The sequence below is a fragment of the Buteo buteo genome, chromosome 7 (genome assembly GCF_964188355.1).
Source record: "Buteo buteo chromosome 7, bButBut1.hap1.1, whole genome shotgun sequence".
NCBI classification, from domain to species: domain Eukaryota; kingdom Metazoa; phylum Chordata; class Aves; order Accipitriformes; family Accipitridae; genus Buteo; species Buteo buteo.
The window spans coordinates 3,195,284-3,217,021 of record NC_134177.1 but is presented as its reverse complement, the minus strand read 5'-3'; the positions used below and the strand labels follow the sequence as shown (position 1 = coordinate 3,217,021).

General features: G+C 41.7%; 3 protein-coding genes across 10 annotated transcripts in view; 2 read left to right on the top strand and 1 right to left on the bottom strand.

Annotated features, from left to right (window-relative positions):
* PPM1L (protein phosphatase, Mg2+/Mn2+ dependent 1L) overlaps positions 1 to 10,612 on the top strand; it is a 109,229-nt gene extending 98,617 nt beyond the window's left edge. For all 3 annotated transcript variants that reach the window (XM_075031335.1, XM_075031333.1, XM_075031336.1), the window contains exon 4: positions 1,367 to 10,612. In XM_075031335.1, the coding sequence (XP_074887436.1) occupies positions 1,367 to 1,713 (347 nt within the window). In that variant the 3' untranslated portion in view covers positions 1,714 to 10,612. The remainder of the gene's footprint in view (positions 1 to 1,366) is intronic.
* Positions 7,719 to 17,805, bottom strand: B3GALNT1 (beta-1,3-N-acetylgalactosaminyltransferase 1 (Globoside blood group)). 6 transcript variants are annotated; one of them, XR_012650897.1, is made up of 3 exons: positions 16,158 to 16,856; positions 10,950 to 12,635; positions 7,719 to 7,854 (listed from the first exon to the last, which is right to left on the bottom strand). XR_012650897.1 is itself a non-coding variant. In XM_075031330.1 (3 exons), the coding sequence occupies exons 2-3, from the start codon at positions 16,274 to 16,276 to the stop codon at positions 11,582 to 11,584; spliced, it is 1,173 nt and encodes a 390-aa protein (XP_074887431.1). In that variant the 5' UTR covers positions 16,277 to 16,284; positions 17,123 to 17,290; the 3' UTR covers positions 10,590 to 11,581. The 6 variants fall into 6 exon arrangements, 5 of the variants coding, with proteins under 5 accessions (XP_074887431.1, XP_074887432.1, XP_074887430.1 ...); XM_075031330.1 differs by lacking the exon at positions 7,719 to 7,854 and adding an exon at positions 17,123 to 17,290 and having other exon boundaries at positions 10,590 to 12,635; positions 16,158 to 16,284; XM_075031331.1 differs by lacking the exon at positions 7,719 to 7,854 and adding an exon at positions 17,123 to 17,290 and having other exon boundaries at positions 10,590 to 12,635; positions 16,158 to 16,221.
* A 2,044-nt stretch (positions 17,806 to 19,849) lies between these two features.
* Positions 19,850 to 21,377, top strand: ARL14 (ARF like GTPase 14). The gene has a single exon (XM_075033182.1). The coding sequence runs from the start codon at positions 19,922 to 19,924 to the stop codon at positions 20,504 to 20,506; it is 585 nt and encodes a 194-aa protein (XP_074889283.1). The 5' UTR covers positions 19,850 to 19,921; the 3' UTR covers positions 20,507 to 21,377.
* The last annotated feature ends 361 nt before the right edge of the window (positions 21,378 to 21,738 follow it).

Here is a 21,738-nt window from a genome sequence, read left to right as displayed (position 1 = left end):
TTTTGACTACGGAAGGAAACATCTTCATAACGGAGACTCCGTAGAAGTATTAAGGAAAACACCCAGCTAAAAAGTTTTGTTTCTGCTGGCTTTAACACAAATCAAGTTTCAAGCTTTAAAGAACAATGAATCATTAAATGAAATGTAGTTTCACCTGAAAGCAGAAGGAATTCACAGATTAGATCAGCCAACCAGGAATGGAAATGCTACTGTAAGATTTAGGTGACTAGGTGACTGACAAATAACACATGGGCTGAAGTGCAGAGCTGAAAACATTCTGATAACTACAAAGAACAAAGACATTTATAAGAACACCAAAGCAGACAGCTTGCAGATATAAAAGACAACAGTTCACCTAATTTTAACAGTTCACTACATTTTAATGTTCCACGTTTGCAAATTGTTTGTCCTCAAGTGACTTTTCATTCATGTTAAGGTGACAGGAATATTGCTATGAAACAGTGCAGACAGTGGCACACAGATGCACGCACAGGAATTGCAGGTGCTTCAATTTTACACTTTGACCTTGAACACCGTATAGTTCCCTCCCTGTCACAATCAGACTGTATAGCAGCCAGGTGCTGGCTGTGTCAGAGTCATCGATTTCAGTGCAAAACATATCTCACCATAAGCAACCCCTAAATAAAATAATGTATTTTCAACTAGAAGTAGCCTTAATCCTGGTGTCGGTAAATCCTGGTAAAAATCAATCAGTCAGATCCCACATTGCATTTTTTCTGACTTGAAGTAAAATTTCATGATCGGTTTGTTCACAACAGTTTTTTGGTTCTTTTTGACACAGCTCATTCAAGGAAGTTTGATAGAAGAGCCTATAAATGTTCTTGCACTTGCTTCTTTGCTTTATCCCTTAAAGTGAGACGTGAGTCCTACTGCAGGGTGTTTTCAGTGTTGTTACCTTCATAGGTCTTCTGAAAGGGGGAAAACGTGAACTACATAGAAAAAGGAGGTGTTTACTAACATAAGAATATAAAGATTTGCTTTCAGCACTTTTGTCTTAACATTGCCTAAGGCTTTCTGAACAGTAAGTTGTGTAGTACAGGAATACCTGTGTTCAAGAAGTTGTCGGTCTCTCTGGCGGAGTAGAGAGCATGAAGCTGCTTCGTTTCAAAGCAGAGCCCTTCCTGACTTCTCTGCTTCAGCTGTTTCAAGAGCACTAGCGGCCACAATCCAGCTCTTCCCTGCAGCGCTCCGAGATGTACTTAAGGCATCTCCTGCTTTTTGAGACATGTAACATCTGTATACCTCAGGACACAACAGGATGCATTTTTGGGTGGGTCTGGCAGGAATCCAGAGAAATGCTTTAACTTTAAAAAGAACTGCTTTAAGTGTTGGTGTTTCTCTCCAGGTGGTTTTATCAGCTTTAACGGCTCCTGGCGCGTTCAGGGGATCCTGGCCATGTCCCGCTCGTTGGGAGATTACCCTCTGAAGAACCTGAATGTTGTCATTCCTGACCCCGATATTCTTACCTTTGACCTGGACAAACTGCAGCCAGAGTTCATGATCTTGGCGTCGGATGGTCTGTGGGATGCTTTCAGCAACGAGGAAGCTGTCCGATTCATCAAGGAACGCTTGGATGAACCACACTTCGGTGCAAAGAGTATAGTTCTACAGTCCTTTTACAGAGGATGTCCTGATAATATAACAGTGATGGTGGTGAAGTTCAGGAATAGCAGCAAAACAGAAGAACAGTAATTACCAGTGGTTCTCTGCCTCACTCTGAACTTAAAACAAACTCTTACATTTTAAACATAGTAGAAAGCTCTAGTAAATACCGTTAAGATTCTACACAAAAGGAACAGATCCCTCTGGTCTTTGTTCTTTGCTTAACAAAAGGAGCAATACAACAAATACATTCTGAGTGATTGTAAGAATTAAGTTTGTTCACATATACCTGTCTCCTGTGACCTTGCTGCTCCTTAGAAACTAACTGTAATCTTCCATTTCAGAATTTTCTTTACAAATCCTCTGTAGACTTTTCATTTGATCCCTTACCTCTCATTTCTAATAGTCAAAGGTTCGTTCAGATGCACAGCAGGATCAGGGCAGTGCTGCCGCTTAATAGCAAGTGATAGGAATGATGCTGCTTTTCACTCATAGGTGTGACTCTTCAGAATGATGCTCTTGTGTTTCTCATCTCTTTTCTTTTTTAATCTGCAGTGATAAGGTTGTATAGGAAAAGGTTTCAATTATTGGCCTGTTATTGATATGAAGGAGGAAGAGGAGCCAACTATTAGCCTGCTACCATAGAACTGGCTCTCTCGCTTTGTTTAACCTCCTCCTCCACCCCTTAAATGAATCCCTGCCAAGCATGTGATTAGGTATAGTTACTGAATTACCTGAAGCCACATGTTTATTCAGTCTGTGCATTACTCTAATAACATTTCTTCTATGCCATGTTGTATTCAAACCAACTAATGTTCAACTTACTTTGAGGTCTGACACCTGTATCAAAAAATAGCTCTGTTGTGATAAAAGAAAGTCTGTCATTCACCAAGACTCACCCTTACATTAGTTTTTTGGCATGGACTTTTCATAGGCGTGTAGAGAAAGTAATGCAAGATAAAATTAATTCCATTAGTGACTGTTCGGAAAACTAATCAAGACAGGGCATTCCTTAGAGCTACCTAGATGGAAGTCAAGCCTATTAAAGACTTCCCTGTACCACTGCAGATTAATTTGTGGTGTTAATCCAGGGGAAGACCACTTTAGAACTGTTTTTTGGTATAATGTATAAATGGCAGGCAGTGTTATTGCACTGTAGAGATGAAAGCTTGTGTTAAATCTAGATAAAAATATGTTTAGAACTGACTTTCAGTATTTAATTGTATATCCTGATCTGTGACTACTGTAAGTTTAAACAATGACGGTCTGAGTTTGCTCTACATCTGATAACTTAGTTGGCTGCTTCATGAACGAGAGGCAGCAGAAGCAGAGCGACAGGGCGATGCGTGTTAGAGGAACAGAGCCAGGGCCTGAGTTGGAGGTTAGTATTTTGGGTGGCTTGCTTACCCGTATCGTGTCTTATAGCAATCCTTGGGATTCTCTCCCCACAAAACGTGGTCCTGGACGATCCCCTGAGGTCTCTTGTCTTCAGGGTGAGGGAGGTTGTCAGTATTTGGGTCCTGAGGTGAACCATGGATGTAATGCATTAACTAACTTTGTGTCTGTTTCTTGGGTAAAGATACAATATTACCTAGCTAAAAAGTTACCTGTTTCTCATCACCCAAGTGTAGCCCTTTCTGGGCAAGTGGCTTACTGGTCCCTAACATACTGTGATGTGTTGTGGTTGTGCTGAGCGGGCGTGTGTCTCTGAAGACGAAAATGAAAAGAGCAAAAATTCTTCTTTCTGCTCAAGAAGGAATTCCCATCTTAGTCTTTTCATTTTTGTTCCTCAGTTATCTCTTCCCCAACAAACTTCCCTCCTTTAGCTTGCTTGGAGATAATCACAACTTTTAATTGGATCTGTTGCTACTACCAGTGCTATTCAAATTGTGTACACATCCTTTAGCAGCCTCTTCTCATCCCAGACTCTGGGTAGAGCCCCTTGACTCTGAGGAACAGACAAGTGAAAAGCAGGAGTATGAAAGTGTCCGGTGTGCTCTGAAACCACAGGCACCCAGCCTGCACTGGTCCTTCCCCAGAGGATGCAAGGTTTTGGACTTTTTAAATCTCTTGAACGGTGCATTCAGTGAATTTTAAATGCAACTTTGCAGTTAAATTGAGCAGCTAACAGGAAATGTTAATAATTGCAGAGCGCTTCAGTTATTTTATTTTTAAAAGGTATTTGAGGTCAGAACGCTGTGAAATGAAAACCTGGTGTGATATTTTCATGGGAGTGCTTAATCATGTACTCATAATGCTACAGCAGCAGTATCAAAACTGTGCTCCAGGCAGAGCTCACGGTGCATGTAGCATTTGCCTTTCCTTTCTCCTTCACAGACAATGTTTCTGTTGTACTGGGTTTTCTTTGTAGGACGCAGCTTGGATGTTTGTCAAAACAGCTGCCCAGGGAAAAGAAGAATTAGACCCAGCAGCCTACAGAACCCTAGAGCAGAGGGACGCTTGTATAGCAGAGACATCACTACTAATCCTTCACAGGCATTTGAGAAGTTGGAACTGGAACAATGGTCAGCTCCAAAAAAACCATTATAGACTAATGTCACTTGAGTGAAAAGCTCATGGCTGCCACTAAGCCTCCTGCAGCTCATGTTCTCGAGGTTAGCGAGCGTTGCTGAGGGGTGCCCGACCTTCTCCTGAGCACAGCGCACTTGCTGGTTGCTCCAGCACTTGAGATAGACAGGAAAATGAGGTGGCAGGAATTGTACGCGTTCACAGACTCCCGAAGTAGCCGTGAGGAAGCAGTGGGAGGGTGGCTCGCTCTGGAAGTGAGCCACGCTCACAGGATTTAGGAAAACACATAGTGCAATGCAATACAGAACTGTTTCGCAGGCTTGTCTGGATATTTATTCCAGGATTCATTTACTCTGTCACTCACAGGCCCATGCATTCAGTTACCGAATCAGCCCTGTTTCAACCTCTGAGTATCTGCAGTTGCAACAGTAGTTGTTTTAGCACCTTTAATGTTCCTGCAACACTCCCACCTTTGTAGCAGTAGCTCCCGTTCCTGGCCAAAGACATTCATGCCAATGATCTCTGGTAAGGTGGTTGACTTTTGGTTTTATTACTTTAAAAAACTAGTTACAGCTACATTAGGTTTAAAAATGAAGGACTAATGGAGATGACAGGCTTCGTGCAGTCTTCCACATCCATGTGCAGTGCCTACCTATGCCCCCTGTTAGAATTCTGTCTCTAAGAAGTGTTTAATCCAGTTCTAGACACCCATAACTTCCCAGTCATACTGATTTGTGCCAAATTCTGTCGTGATCCACACAGCTGTTGGATGACAAGATTAAGTAAGGTACCTATTGCTTACGCAACCTAAACGATGTAGGGTCTGATCCTCCACTGCCTTAATGATATATCCTACATCTGGAAAGGGTTGCCAGACACTGCAGCCAGAAATGACCCCAGGTACGCTGGGGTACAGCACCGGAGAGGCAGTGCTTCCAGCACGCTGTCCTCAGTCCTGCTTTCCTGCCCGGGCACCTCGCCAAAAAAGAAGGGAGATGCCTTTTTGGTTCAAGTGGCTTGCACACATCTGGGAGCTGTGTTTGTGGAAGTTTTTTGTTGTTTAAGCCTGAGTAGCTCCACTGGTGACATCTGTTCATCAATTAATGATGGCTTCTAATGGCAGAAAACTGGTATGTTAAGTTGCTGCCAAAAAGCATCTTTCGTATGGTCCAAGACGAAAAAATGTACCTTGTAATTAGTCATCTTATCCAGTCCTTAAATGAATTTAGGCTTTTCCCAGAGGTATTACAAGCTAACAGTTTAACTCAGGTAGTCCATTTTAAAGATACTACCATTTAGCTTTTAATTCAGATTGTAGACTACCATTTAATTTATCGTTCGGATTATATACGAGCAGGGTTTTAGAGAGGCTGTTCACTCGCCCAGCGAGAGGGCTGTATCCTCCTCCCCCTGTAGCTCCTGGTACAATAACGGCGATCCCCGGTGCAGGTGCCAGCCTGGTTAGGTGGGATCACAGCTCCGTCTAGTGGCTGGCCTGGCCCTAAGCCCGCTAACCAACCACTCCTGGTTAAAGTTAATAGCTGCTTTCTCAGTCCACGAGGAAAAAACGCGTGTGATTTAACGTCCCCGTTGTCCCTTGGGCAGAACTGGGCTGTGAGGTTAACGCAGGGCCGTTCTCTCAGGCTGAATTTTGCAGCGGTGCCGAAGCAGCGTGGGCTGCAGGCGCGCATCCCCAGACCCAGCCGAGAAACGCAGACACCCCGCTGCTAAAACCGCGCACCAAAGTTTGGCACGCCACGACCCTGCCCTGCGTCCCCTGCCAGCTCGCCCCCCGCACGGGTGTCTTCGCAACGTTGATGAGTGCATTTTAAACGCAGCCCTAAAATTTCTGAAAACGCAAAATTTGAAATGAATGAGCCTGTTTTACTGAATAGACTGTTTAGATAAATAAAGAAAATGCCGTCTAACATCATGTATTGTGTACTGACTTGCGAACACAAGGTCAGTACCAAAACTGCTGCTAACGTTATTGCAGTATTATATCATTTACATAAGGTAAAATGAAGAAAGAAAAAAAAAGTTGCGAGGTTTTTACAATACAGAAGTTAGTACTAAAGCAGTTCATCAGCTTGAACTAACAGCGTTTGCTACATAAACACTGACGCTGCATCTTGAAAATAAGGGAGTTTTGTTCTTCAGCTGCCTCTCAGAATATATAACATTCTTGCTTTAAATAATGCTAATATATTGCTAATGTATCTGATACTTATTTTACGCAGAGACACATTTAGTAAGTGATTATACTAAAGAAAAAAACCTCACCAGCTGTTCATTTCCTTAAGTAGGTTTTTAGGCCTCCATCCTGAACTCTGGCTGTACGAAATTGCAAGGTTAAAATTTAGAACGTTCTGCTGAGGTTTGGCAACTGTATAGACCAGAGCTGCTGCCCCTCAATGTTGTCAATATATTTATAATTTATCTCTCTAAACCTGAGGACTCATACCTAAAAAGATATATCCAATTAAGTTAATACTGAGTTGAAGTTTAAATCACTTTTATTTATCTAGTGCTGACTACATAAGGCTTAGGTAGGCAGCTGGTTTACATATAGTTTTCCCGTAGGTAACTTTGAGTTCTAGGTATCAGTTGTCTCTGGTTATATATGATAGTCTAGATGCTCTGTTAAGCAACATGCGTGCAGTCAAAGCAGTTGAAGCCTGTCTGCAACCTTCAACAGAGGCTCACATCAAAAGCAATTCTTGAGGAAAGTTTCGAAACCTACTTTTATGAGCAGGTCAGCTCCTATGTCTGGTCTGCTCAGTCTTCAGGAAGAACTCCAAATTAGTTGAGCAATAGGGAAATAAAGCACTTTTATCTGCATTTATCTGTGCCCCTGCAGATGCGCTCCGTTGGCTTCAGCTGTTGTTGATGAGAGGAGACTCTCACACCAGAACTGCCAGAGTCCGCGCGTGATTCTTACATTTTCTCCTTCTGGTGAGAAAAACTTAGTTATGTTAAAAATATCATTTGTTTGGAAGAAGTTCTTTGGAGCTGGTTCCGTTTTGTACGGAATCTCTATGCTGCTTTTTGGTACATCGTTCCTATGTGCATAAGCTAGGTACAAAACGTAAGCGGTGGTTAGCAATGCTGGATTTACAAATGAACTCAATTTTTATGAAGTCCAAACGCATTTACCTTTAACAGGGCAAACCGTAACAATCATGTAACTGTTAACTACAAAGTTAACAGGAGCAGGGTCTAGAAAAACAACTTTAAAACCTGCCCCGTGTGAATGACGGTAAAACCACTTCTAGCCAGTGTATTAGGAAATGCACTCTCAGAAACGATTGAGACAGACTCATTATGAAAACGAACCGCACATTTAGAACTCTGCAAGGGCAGGTCGGAGCTTTATTAACAAAAATCCTACACAACACACAAGATAACAAAACCTCAATGTTTAAGTGATCCATCTTGGTTAACGACAGCTTCCATTTAGTACAACACGGCTGTATTACCGTAGATAAGAGCCTCTTCAGGCTTCTCTGTAACATTTTTTCACTCAGAGGCAGAAGCGTTTTTAAGATTTTATCTTTATTGCAAGCTCAGGGGAGACCGCACTTTACTCCTAGGTGGAGGACCACCGCAGGCCAAGCATGACTGAGAGGAACAGCTAGGATGTCGGGCTGAGCCCCATCCCAGTCGGGAGGGACGAGACACCTCACACCATCGTCTCTCACACTGTAAAAAAAAAAAATAATTTGGATTAACGTGGCTGGGAAAATTCATGTGCTGCGCAGCAACTGTCTAGAGGCAAACAGAGCTCAGATGTAGAAACCATCTTGAGAGAGGTCACTTGGGGTAAACTTTGTCTTTTTGAGTCCTTATTTTATAGGAGGAAAATAAAGTCCCGAAGTCCTCTAAGGGCAGGTGAGACAAACTATCTATACCACAGGTAGTATTTCCTCTTGAGAGTTGCAGGTCAATACTGCTTTTAGCTAAGAATCGTGTAACAGCAGCATTTCAGAGAGGCTATATTTTCTTTAGTCCTGTGAAAGAAAGCAGCTTTAGGATTTTTAGAAACCCCATAAATAAATGGGGGGGGGGGCGTTTGTTTTACAATTTTAGGTTTCTTATACAATTTTAGGTTTCTTTAAAATGTGGACTCGACTACACATGAAAAAAAAACACACCACCAAACCCAACCATCTGCTTAGCTTCATTTTAACTTCGTTTTCTTTCCTTCCTACATGGAGTACTTGCATTTGGATATGGTTTACAGCTTAATATGCAATACACAGCATTAAAACCCGACAAGCTTAATTTAATGGAGACTGCAGAAACCTTTACATCTCTTTCCCTACCACCTCTATCTTAAGCAAACTGTAAAGTACTTAATAAATGACCAAAATGGTACACTCAGACAAAAATGGAGATGAATGGAAATTCAAAAAATAGGGAGCAAAGCTCTGCCTCCCAGACTCCTTCAACATACCTAACATAACCAACGGACACGTATCAGGAATTCAGTGTCACGTTGTTTAGTTGACCTTCAGTTTTTTAGCTTAAATTTGAAAGAATATGATAAAACCACATTATTTATTGTGCATCCAGGCAGTCATGAGTTACTTGCAATGAGCTTGCACTGAAATGCTTTAGTACTAACTAGAAAACTAAGACAAAACTTAGGAAAATACTCCAAACCATCTGTGTCCTGTTAATGCTGAACTGATCCCAAAGAATAATGCCCCTACACTTGCAGCACTTACTATTTCGTGGTTTATTTTGAACTTGTTTGTTGTAGAATGCACACAAAACATGTAAGCATTTTGATGTTTTTAACTCTTCTGAAATAACATACAGGCAACACAGGCTTGAAATTTCACATTGTAAACCCCCTTTGCTATCCACCCAAACATCTTTGACCAACGGATTATTGTTAGGCTTTTCAAGTCAGAAGGCCCCACAATTTTCATATCAAAATCACAAGTGCTTGGAATTCTGATTTAATACAGCTTCCTGAACCACTTGCCTGCACGAGAAAAAGAATCTTAGGATTTGGAAGAAATCTTAGCCTGTGGTTTAGACTTCGGTTTTAGTACAATATTGTAGGCAGATGCAGTAAAATTTGGGCCCACCACTGACTGACATGCTTATATTAGTTGACAGTCTTAAGCTTTTTTCACCTCTTGCATGGCTGCTCACGCTAGAACCTTTCCTGATACTTGCTTTAAGCAGAAACATTAGCTTCGTTATGAATTTTTATGGTCTTCTAAGCAATAATAAGGTCAGACTCAAATACAAACCAGATTTGGAAATGAGGGGGTTTTTTTTAAAAAAAACAACACACAACAGGAGCAGAAGTATTTTACAATGTAAATTTCTTGCAGAATTGATGCCACTTTAGGTTACAATTTCAGGCAGCATCAACAGATCACTGTGTATAAACCTCCATTTGTGAAAGCAAAAGCCTTGTAATCTATGATCAGTGTTATCATTCTGGGGCACAAATATAAAAAATACCCTGCTTGGTGACAGTTTTGTTTTTATTGCAGTCCTGCACAGCCATTTCTCTGTGATACTCGTTTCCTACTCTCTCAAGAGGAGCACTGTCTGCTTTATCTATCCAATTTCTGAAGATTGCGTAGTCTTTCATAATTACATTTTTTTTGAAAAAGCAATACAAACTGTGCTGTAGTATCAGTGTTCTTGTGACAAATAATTTATTTCTAAACATTTAACATGGCAGGCTTATAAAAAAAAAAATTGGAGGGGTTTTTTTTAAGATGTATAAACAATCAAAGAACAAGTTAAACATTTCTCACAGAGCTCTCAGGATCTGACCACAGTACAACAATCAAATAACAGATCCTAAAACCATAGGAACAGCTGTAGTTTTACCTCTGTTTCTAGAAATACAATAGCGTTCTTCCCTCAGTTATGCAATACTGTATCTTTAGCTATTTAGTTTAACAAAAAAAAAATCTATTTTTGAAAAACTTTGACCTTCTTAACATACATTCTTAGAACACTGACATCTGAAATACTTGTCTAGAGAGTATTGTCCCCAAGACCTCATTTTTATATCTAAGAAAATAACACGTCCTATAATTCCATCAAAAAACCATGTGCAGTTGTTGAAAAGATAGCAAAATTCAATACTGACCATAATCACAATGTAACAAAAAACCTGGTGAAACCTCAAACTTGGTACTAGAGGTTTCTGCACCTCTTCTAATTTGTCTCTAAGAGACTATCTGAAAGACAGCCAAATGTAAATACGTCATAACATCTTAGCTGTAGTACAAATAAGGTGGCAGTGCTCTGTCATTCTAGATGTACAGGATGTAACTATAGTATCTTCACTGTGTAGTGGATGTGTCAAGAATAATTATGTTAATGCAATTGCAAATTCTGTATTGTTGTCTATTAGCAGTGTAAACTACTGAAAACTTGGCCTTGCTGATATGAATAAAGTGATTAAATACCCGTCTTTACAGATATACTAGAGTTTGTCTTCTTTAAGAAACATGAATCTTAGAATTTCTTACTTTGTTCATTTTAAAATTTAAAGAAAGAGAACTATTTTAGAAACCAAGTCACAATATAAATGCATCCGATTTAATCTTCCCTGTGTGGTTCCAGAACTCTCGGGATGCATCAGTACACAGAGGTGTGTGTGCACACACGTGGGTTTTGATGATCCCGATGTATCAGAGATGTCTAGTAACTGAACTGCACGTGAACGCTACTGCATCTAGCCCTCTAGTAGTCTGTGAACGTTTTCAAAGACACCAAAGCAATTCTATTTTATACATATATACGTATACATGCACAAAGTGCATCCTGTTTTCAGAATTTCCCATCAGCTTCTGCAGACCCCCCAAGATCCACAGGCTTGTAGCACTCTCGGAACCAGTACGGAGGTGGTGTGTTTAAATAAGAAGGCGTAACACTCTCACAGGGATTACAGAGGTGATATATCGAAAGAAGGTCGTTCTAAGTTTCATGCTGGGCAGAGAACAAATACTGGAGAGTGGCAAAGGATGATGCAGTTGCAAAAACAGTTCTAAAAATCCAGGTAGGAATTTGGGAAGCATCTTCAGAGCTAGTTTCTTGGCATAAACTTTATTCGCGGTGACATTTCATACATTCCAGAAGATTCTGGTAGAAATCCTGTGGTTACAGCAGACCACGTGGAGAAGTGTCAGAGAAAGACAGGACAGTGCATTGCAAAGTATCCTGCATGCGTAGGATACAGACGTGGAAAAGTGCTTTGTGAGTTCCCAGTATTTTTATTTAAGAATATTAGAATGTCCCAGAGAAATGCTGCCATTGCAGTTTTGCCCTGGCAGCGCAGCCCTCCTTCAGTCGAAGTCATCTCTACAGCTGTGGTTTTGGTCTGTGTTGCCCCGGACTTTAAACATTTTTACACCAAGTAGGTTTTAGTTTATATATTAATACAGAATCAAAGGCAAGTAACTGACGTGTTTGATGACAAATCCTGCCAAAACATGATTATTTCACTTGATGTAATGCCATGTACTGCAATCAAATGTCTATACTTACAGATATCGAAATTTATTTTATAAAGAAAGAATTGTTGTTTATCTTCTGGAATACTGATGTTCACCTTAAGTATATTTAAGCAAATTCCAACATAAACATCCTCAAATTTAATAGGTTTAATATGACTCATCAGTTCATAAATCCTCAGAGCCAGTTTTCCATCCAATATATAACCCATCCCACTGCAATATGGAGGATACAACTTGAACGGATATTCATCGTAAGAGATGTATGTTTTTTTGTAAAAGCCTCTGTAGGCAAAATTATCTATAAGGGGATAACCAGTAAAAATATTTTCTGAGGAATTTAGCTTCAGAAGAAATTTTACCAAGTTAGCAGTGTTGATGAAGACATCAGCATCGGTCTTCATGAGGAACCTAGCATTTGAACAGAACTCAGCGACCCACCTAAACGCCATGATCGTTTTCAAGGTGAGATTGTCATAAGTGTCCATGAAATCTTGGCGAATTATGTCACCATAGAGGATGCTTTCATCTTCTACCGACAGTGCTACAGCATCGTCTTCTCTTTGAGTGTCCTCACCTAGTAAGAACAGGGTTAGAACTTGGTGTCCCCACCAGAAGTTTTGAGATCCCCACGTTATCCTGATGGCCTGCCTTGACTTCACATCCTTGGGTCTTGAAGACACCAAGATGACTAGAAACGGATTTATGTCTTTGCATTTCAAGCGCTCCCGCAGCGTGAAGAGGTAGTGTTGCTTGTAAACCGGTTCATATTCATAGAAATACAGGAGGTTTGTACGCTCAATGACAGTGTTGGAAGAAAAAGTCACGTACCACATTGTTATGACAGAAAATGCAAGGAGAAACAAAAAAATCCATTTTAATGGTCTCATATACATGACGCTAACTGGAACTGGGCAATAACTAATTTGCAGAAGTGCATCAGTCACCTTCAAAATCTGCGCCACAAGTCCTGATGTGTGTTTTTTGCTGAAAAAGAAATGAAAAAGTAGTGTTCAGAATGCTATTATTCAAATACCATCTTTTTCTGATCTTGTCTGAAGTGTCGGTTCAAAGTGTGCTGTAATACAATGAAGACAACTCCAAGACTTATTGGTCCAGCTGTTACAGACAGCATCCTGCACACCATGAATCACTGCTGTACCCCAGAAACGAGTACGAGGAGAACACCGAGCTGCTGCTGGGCATGGAATGGATCGAAACCTCATAGCTTTCGCCTTGGAAATTTCCCCTACGTAGACCTGATCTCCGCAAACACGTCAAGCACTGTGATCCCAGAGATCTCAGCACACCATCTTCCACTCAATTAAATCTCGAGGAAGGAATACCGTGCACAAAATCTAATGGCTACAAAGTGCTCAGCAAAGTGATGTTCAGAGGCTTCAAAAATTTGCAATTTATTTTAAAGAAAGGAAGTGCTACTTGTTTTTATCAGCTGGAGCGAATCAGCCAAGAAAGCAAATCTTTTTACCAAAGATAAGTACAAGCAAATATTTCATCCCTCATTTAAGGGTTGAACAGCTACTTGTTCTGAATTGACTGAATAGGTGATGGGGGGAGAAGGAAAAAATCAACTTCCTTACGACCAAGGTCAGAGCTGCAGACACGCAAACACAAACCGATCTCGACGTGCCAACTGAGCTCTTAAACCGCCCAAAGAAATGGCAACTCCCACAACATGCAACACTATACAGCAATCATTTCTTTTCTAATATGTGCTTATTAAATCAAGCGATTTAATAAAGGGGCATTGGAACCAACTTTGTCATAGTAGCTTTACAGTTGATGTAATGGGAGCAGCAGATGAGGTTCAAATCTTCAGTTTTGTAAATTCTTTGAATATTTTCCACTGAAACAGACAAGACACTACAAAATCCTCCTGCTACTTCCATCTATTTAAGTTTTAAAGAAGAAGGGATCCCATCTGCATTATTTTCATGAAGAACCCTACTCCCATCTGCTAGCGCACGAAAACGCGACAGATTCACTCAGCTCCATGAGGCCTGCCACACAAACCGCAAACAGCAGTATCAGCACGAGAGAGGGAGATGAACCAAAGCCATTTTTCGGCTAGAGACACACATCTTGGTCTGGAGTCCAATCCACACAGGCAGGTACTTACAAACCCCCACGGAGTCCATGCTGAAGACATTACTATAGTGTCAGGACTAGATATTCAAATCAATACGTCTTTCCAAAACGAAATTTAAAAACAGAACCTCAGTCCTGTACCCTCCACTTAGCAGTGCTTACCTTCACTATATTTCTTTAAAAGTACATACACTGTGAACAGACATGAGATAGCTTTAAGCCAAAATAATTACAATGTCTTACTGTGGGAGTTCCGCATGGTTTCTAATGTTTGCAGTACTAATATTTACCCTGCACTGTAAGTATCCACAAAGACACAGCAAGGATGATGGAAGGTTCAATTTCACAGCACAATTACTATTTAACTTATATTCAAAAAGATCACCGCAGGGCTTATAAGTGGTTTATATTAAAAAATAAATAAATCCAAAGCCCAACATAGCATGCTAGAATTTAGGTGAATTTGATTTGCCAGAGCCCACCTGCCTTGTATTGCTGTGTATGGTTTGACTTTAAATTAATGATCCTTTAAAGGAAGCACTGGGAGCACATTTGAACGACAATGCCTAGCACGTCACTTAAAATATATTAAAGCAATTTTATACAAATAGCTATCTAAATAGAAGAATTTTAGACTGATTCCTCTCAAAGCTGCGTTACTCCAGAAATACTAGGTGGCTAACAGGAGTCAATCTTTCATTAAAGGTACCTCACATAACTGCAGATGAACAAGTGAGTTTTATTTAGAAATTCCTAACACGACCAATGTCCTAGCTTATAAAAACACAGAACCTCAGAAGTTTTATGTTGATTCACTTCTTTTTCTCCACAAGGATTAAACACATGCAAGTAAAACAGAATAAAAGTTTGTCAAGTGCAGAGGAAATTCTTCTCTCTTTATATATATACACCAACCTGACTTTCAGTGAACAGTATGAAACATACATACTGGAAGAAAATAACCTAAGTTATTGTCCTGGTTTCAGCTGGGATAGAGTTAACTGTCTTCCTAGTAACTGGTACAGTGCTATGTTTTTGAGTTTGGTATGAGAAGAATGTTGATAACACACTGATGTTTTCAGTTGTTGCTAAGTAGTGTTTACACTAAGTCAAGGATTTTTCTTTCAGCCTCTGATCCCCAGCCAGCAAGAAGGCTGGAGGGGCACAAGAAGCTGGGAGGGGACACAGCCAGGGCAGCTGACCCAAACTGGCCAAAGGGGTATTCCATACCGTGTGACCATACACCCAGTATATAAACTGGGGGGAGTGGGGCTGGGGGATCGCCGCTCAGGGACTAACTGGGCATCGGTCGGCGGGTGGTGAGCAATTGCATTGTGCGTCACTTGTATATTCCAATCCTTTTATTATTACTACTGTCATTGTATTACTGTTATCATTATCGTTATTAGTTTCTTCTTTTCTGTTTTATTAAACTGTTCTTATCTCAACCCACGAGTTTTACTTCTTTTCCCGATTTTCTCCCCCATCCCACTGGGTGTGGGGGGAAGTGAGTGAGCGGCTGCGTGGTGCTTAGTTGCTGGCTGGGGTTAAACCACGACAGTTACGTATCAGTGCTTATGTATTTGATTTTCTATAAAGAACATTTCTTAGGGTTTGATGATCAATTTAAAGTAAAAGCATATCAAAGTTTGATCAGTTCTTGACTACCTAATGGAAAAAAAAAATCTGATTATAAGGATTTTGATTCTTTATGGGCAGAGAAGCCTGATTACATGACATTTTGAACAACAGAATCGGAGACCAATGCCTGATCTGCTACATAACGAAAAATCTGGAAAAATAAATCATCAGTTCAGGCCCTTTGCCCACACTGTGCAAAATACAGTCTTAAAGCTACTGTATTCTTATGAAAAGCCTGCACCACAGGGCATCCAGGACACACACTGTAAAACACTGTTTTGCTGCGTGACTCTGGAGGAGGTAGGAGGTCCAGTCCTCACACACCCTGCTGTTCTCTCCCCTAAGGTCACATTCCTCAGTGACATGCTAAACTGCAAGCTAGCAGAGCTTCACCAAAACAGGGCTTTTATAATGGTCAGGGGGTAGAAACTACACTCCCCAAAACATGAGACAGCTATTTTTGCAGCGCTGGGAATTCAAAATACAGGCAGTCATCCTCCACTAAGCACAGAACCCTGACTTCAAACACAGGCAGAAAAAAGGGCAAATCAAAGGGAAAACGCTAACCACAGCCTTCAACAGGAAAATCCCCTTCTCCTCCTATTTCAAATGCTTAAACCAAAGAAATGAGGTTGAAGAAGTAAGGTCTGACAGTTGAGCTGGCACTTTTGCTCAGAGGTGATGCGGCCGCAGACCTTCCAGCCTCACCCAGGACAGGTTCTCCACCACTTCCAGACTTTATTTGCCGTCGGTTTTTACCTTCCAGTTGTACCGCGGTGGCAGGGGACATGCAGCAGGAGCAATACCAGGTCAAGAACTGCTCCTGTCAGGGAAATACTCTCATTTGCTTCCAAGGTTTCAGCTTGCTGGCATGACATGACAGAGCCTGAGATTATGCTGACAGATAAAACTGATCAACTTTAAAACAAACGTTAAGGAAACATGTATTGAACATGCTCTGTAGTAATTTTAGACACATTTCTCACACTCTGCTATAGCTAGGTAATTGTTGAGTGCAGCCGTTCTTGACGGGAAAAAGGTGGCAGATTCTCATATTCATTATCTAATAATTACAATAACCGATGGATAGTCCAATCTAAAGATTAAAAAAATACCATATCTATAATGTTAGATGTATAGAAATCCCCCCCCCCTTTTTTTTGAAGGCTACCAGTGGAAATAACTTGGAAATAACATCACTGTTGCTGGCTTCTCATTTTCTATATATAGCTTACTACCAAGCGGAACGAGAGGCATTTTTGCAAGATCGTGGGCTACGATGACCTAACACAGCTACACTTCAAAAATTATTTTCAGTAACCTTCCAAATCGCCCAAGCAATCTTAATCGTCCGTTCTAGGCAACTGTCCCCGACGCATAAATTAATTAAGAGGGAACAGCCCCAAAGATCCCGTCATCCCTCCCCCCCCCGCTGAAACCATATACAAATTTAAGGCCGTTTAACCCTTTCCCCCCCCCCCCCCCGTTAAAAAGCAGGAAACCGCGGTGACAGGAGAATACCTGCCATTCCCACAGGAGGCCACCTGCCATTCCCACAGGAGGGAGGCCTTCCCCCTTCCCCGACCGCTCCCCGGGCCGCAGGCCGGCCGTGCCCCCTCCCTCACAGCCCCCGGCACCCCCTCCCCGCCCTCCCCGTCCCCTCAGGCTGCTGGGCAGCCGCCATAATCACCCCCACCCCCGCGTCGCCCCGCCGTTCCCCTCACGGTAACGGTCGCCCTGCCGCCTCCCGCCCGTCTCCTCACAGCCCCGGCGCTCGCGGCGGGGTGGGAGGCGGGAAACGCCCGCTTCCGCCTGCCCGCCGGGGCTGCCAGCGCCGGGGCTGTCAGCGGGGCCGCCGCTCCTCCGACATGGCGCCGGCCCCTGCGGGGGTCCGCGGCTGCCTCAGGGGATCGGGGGAGACGGGGCTCGGGGGTGGTGGAGTCCCGGGAAGGGCGGACGGGCGTTTGGGAACGGAACTCGCGCTCTTGCTGCCGGTAGCCGGGTGGTGGTGAGGATTCACCCGCGAGCCTCCCTAAATTACTACGGTGGTGGTTTTGGATCGTTATCGAAGGCGTGCAGCCGCGGTGGAGTATCCTGCTTGGACAGCTGGGGAACCCAGACAGTTTACATAAACCCAGAGTTTACAGAAGGTTCGCCGAGCAAAGTTTGAGCCCAGATTAATCGATGGTAAATCAGCTGTCCCCGGTTTTGGTTTATTACTCTGGCTTTTTTAAACTGAACTCATAGGCAAACCCAACGCAAGGGAGATAGATAGCCTCACCCCGGCAAAGCAAATACACCTTTGGACAAATCAGAGGTAGGTTTCTCATTCTTCCAAATGCTCGCCTTTGGTCGCAAATGCAGATTTGAGGAGCTGCACGCAGAAGGCTGCACCGCGCCGTGTCCCGCCGCTCCGCTTGGATCTCCTTGCTGGTATACAAACTCCAAAGTAACGCAGGAAAGCATCGCTGGGAGTGGCTCTGCGTGGCACAGTCTTGCTCCGAATCAAAATCGCGTTTGACTCGGGTATGGTTAAAAACTGCCAAACCACAGAGCCTTCAGCAGCGAGCTGTTCCGTCCTGGAAATAAATGTAATTAGCTTGTAAAAAGTCAGACGTTGCTTAAAGACTTCTTTAAAGTGGTAGTCTGATGTAATAAAGTAACAGTTGAGACCATAAATATCAAATACAGTTGGAGCAAGCACACAGAGCAGAGAACTGTGAGTAATCTCTAAATCACAGCACTACCCAGGGACGCGGGCCATCCATCCCCTCTGTCACAGCTCGCGCAGAAGGCAGGTTTTGCCCTTGATCAAGATAACCATATTTCATGGAAATGGCATGCTATTTTGCAGGGAATTATGATTCATTTGACTGTGTTAACAGTGTGTTTTGCGTAGTTTCCTCTCTCCCCATCTTTTGATTCATTCATACACGTTATTTATAAAGAAATGCAAACACTTTCTCCCCTGGTTTAATACATCATGACCTCCTTCTGAAAAAAATCCTACACAGAATCTATACGTGTTATTAAATATGAAAAACGTACAACAGTGAGCATGTCACTGTCATCTTTTGTTGCCCCTAATTAGTTCTGGGATAACCCTTCTAGCTTCAAGAGAAACCAGATTAGAACTTGTCTGTCAAGACTGAGGTTTATTTTATGCAACATGTGTAATATGCAACATGAGCAACCAATGTCATAATTATCAAAATGATTACCCTATCAGTCAGCAGCTCATTTGGCCAGAAGACCTTTACATCTTTTTGCTGATTAGGTACTTTCTGAAGCAAAGACACATGGCAATAACTAATACTAGTGCATCTGGGTATAAGGGCAAATAACTATTGCAATACTTAGTATGCGTTGGACCAGCCCAATGTAGGTCTACTGTCAAAAAAATGGACACTCAATATGAATTGAATAATATTAGACTAAATTTTGTATCCATCTCCTGTTTTTTAATTCTACTATTTAGAATGCTGGCAAGAAAAATGATCTTTTGATCAAGACTCAGTTACTTCCCCTCTTCTTGTTCCTTCCATGAAGGAAATCTTCATGGTGGGTCAGTGGGCAGCAACAGAATAGAGCATAATGAAGCAAATAGAAATTTTTAATTTCAGGTAGCTGAATCTCAGTAACGACCAGATCATAAGATCTGTATTTAGTCTCTGCCATGCAGAGTGCGGTTAAACTTGTTCATACAAATGTAACGCACTGAGTTTGCAGCTCCGACAGTGTCACCGAAGCAGACAACTTCATGTGTGAGCGGGCAGGAGGAGTAACTGGTGCAGTCCAAGGCAGCCAGTTAGAGCAGAGTGCATTTTTAAGGGGAGTTCTCTTCTGGTTTGGTTGAGTCCATGTGCCCATGTAGACGCATGTTAGAAACCACTTGAGATCAGTTTGTTGCTGGGAGATGAGATGCACCGATAAATTGGTACCTTGTCACTTTGTGAATTGGAAAGCATGGTCAAACCTTAAGATTTCCCCTCCTCACTGGCTGTTTATATTTTGTTTCTTTTCCAAAACTGATGCGGATGCAGTAATAAAGGGATTTATCTCTGGGTGCACACTGGAACAGGGCAGACAGCTAGCGGTTCCCTGGACCACAGGACTAGGGAGCATAACCGGGCTGCTGCTGGTTTGGTACACAAAATTTTACAATGTAAAGAGTTCTTAAATGATCATGAAAGTGTGGTTCACTGTTCAAACATGTTTGAAGACTGTAACCTTTGTGCTCGTGACCAATTGGTATGTTACGCATAGTTGTTCCACCCACAGGCTTGGCACTGAACAGTACACCCTCATAAGTACCATTTGCGTATTATCAAGTTGATAAAAGCTAGCATGTATTTGTACAGAGCTTTTACTTACTCTTCATAGCGCAAAGCCGCTTCTTCCCTTTCCTTCTCCTTTGTGCTTCATCTCACGGAGGAAGAAAAACATCTTACTGACAAAAATTGGCATCGCGGAAGACAGGGAATTCCAGCTTTAAAGGCTTACTAGAGAACGCCGTGGCACCGATGGGCCTCCAGAGCACCAAACACTCCAAAGTCAAGCAAGCTAACATACTGATCTTAGGACTTGATTATGCGGGAAAATCTACACTGTTGTACAAGTTCAAGTATAACGATGTTTTTCTAACAATTCCAACAATTGGTTTTAATGTTGATATGATTGAAACCAAGAAAGATTTTACACTGACGTTTTGGGATGTTGGAGGACAACAGAAAATGAGAAAAGTTTGGTGCAATTTCCTGGAAAACATCGACGGACTGCTGTATGTTGTGGACAGCTCTGATAAGCAACGTCTGGAGGAATCAAAGAAAGAATTTGAAATCATTTTAAAGAATGAATTTATAAAAAGTGTACCAGTTGTCGTGCTAGCGAACAAGCAGGATTTGCCTGGAGCTTTGAACGCTGAGGAAATAACCAGGAGACTGAAGATGAAGAAATACTGCAGTGACAGAAATTGGTATGTACAACCCTGTTGTGCTATCACAGGAGAAGGTTTGTCAGAAGCTCTCCAAAGACTAACCACATTTGCAAAACAGTACAGCAGATCAAAGGAGACTTCTACAATCTTCAAGGAAATCGAAACACTTTAAGAATTCCTAGCATCAAAGTCTGGTGAACGTTAATCAACCTATTTTGTTGGACAGACTAAATCTGAAAATACTGGATTCTGGAGAACTCTTACAAGTAAATATTTATAAAGAACTTTGACAATATGAAATTAGACTGTTATACCTGCAGATGCTTCTGAGGTACTACTCTGCAGCATTTTATTAGTGATAGTATACTCGGGGTTATTCAGCTCAGAAGTGTGGCTGTTGAATAATGAGAAAGGTGGAGTTGAGCTTCTGAATTTTAGCAATTGGAAACGAAATAGGTGAGCAGTGCTTAAAATCAAATCATTTTGTCCAGATGTAAAATAGCCAAGTCATTTGTTCAGCAAGAAAAGCGAGAGATAAAATGTTGTTTTGCAATAAATGCTCTGTGGATGTATTTCTCATATAAAAATGTAGTTGTTTTAGACCTTAAACTCTTAGTTCTGTACAAGAGAACCTATGAATCTGAAATACTTGTTGGATATTATTGCATTCTAGAACCAGTTACTCTGAACAGATTTTAACAAACAGATCTGCTCCGCATCAAGCCACAGACAAAGCTGAGATGCAGTGCTGTGTGTAAAGTGTAGGTCTGATGTCTCTTTGTTACAGATTACCACATACCAATTTCTTTGTTTCTGCACTGTTGGATTGCTATCCTTAGCTGGGAGCAGAGCGATGGAAGTCAGCATGGGATCAGTCCAGCGAAGAGCTGATCCCCATTGTTTTTGGGGTGGTGGGTAAAGAGGGGAGGAATGGAGGGATTGGCTCTTGGTCATTTTTTTATAGATCTTGATGTATCCTCTCCTGCCTGTACTGAAGCCACCTGAAATTTTGTTACTGATAAATTTAGGTTTCATTAAATTTGATGTAAGTGGCACAAAATTGCTAATCCTATTACTACAGTTTGTAGAAAAAAATTCCAAACTAAATTTCTCTTCAGATTTCCGGATTGATGAAGGAGTGAATTAGTATTCTGGATGCCATTAAAGCAACGAAGGATTGATAACTAGAAGACTAATTGAACTGTATCAACCATGAAAACAGTTTAAACACTGAGGCTGAAAAGTTAATAGGGCCTGCTCTTTTAAAAGCAGGAGAGAAGAGACCATCTAATTACTGGTTATACAGTCCCAGAAAATCCAGCCCAATTATTTCTGCCTTCTTGAGCAATGTCTGCAGAGGTAGGATGCTCCAGTCGTTAGGATGCTTGCTTAGATAGCTGCATT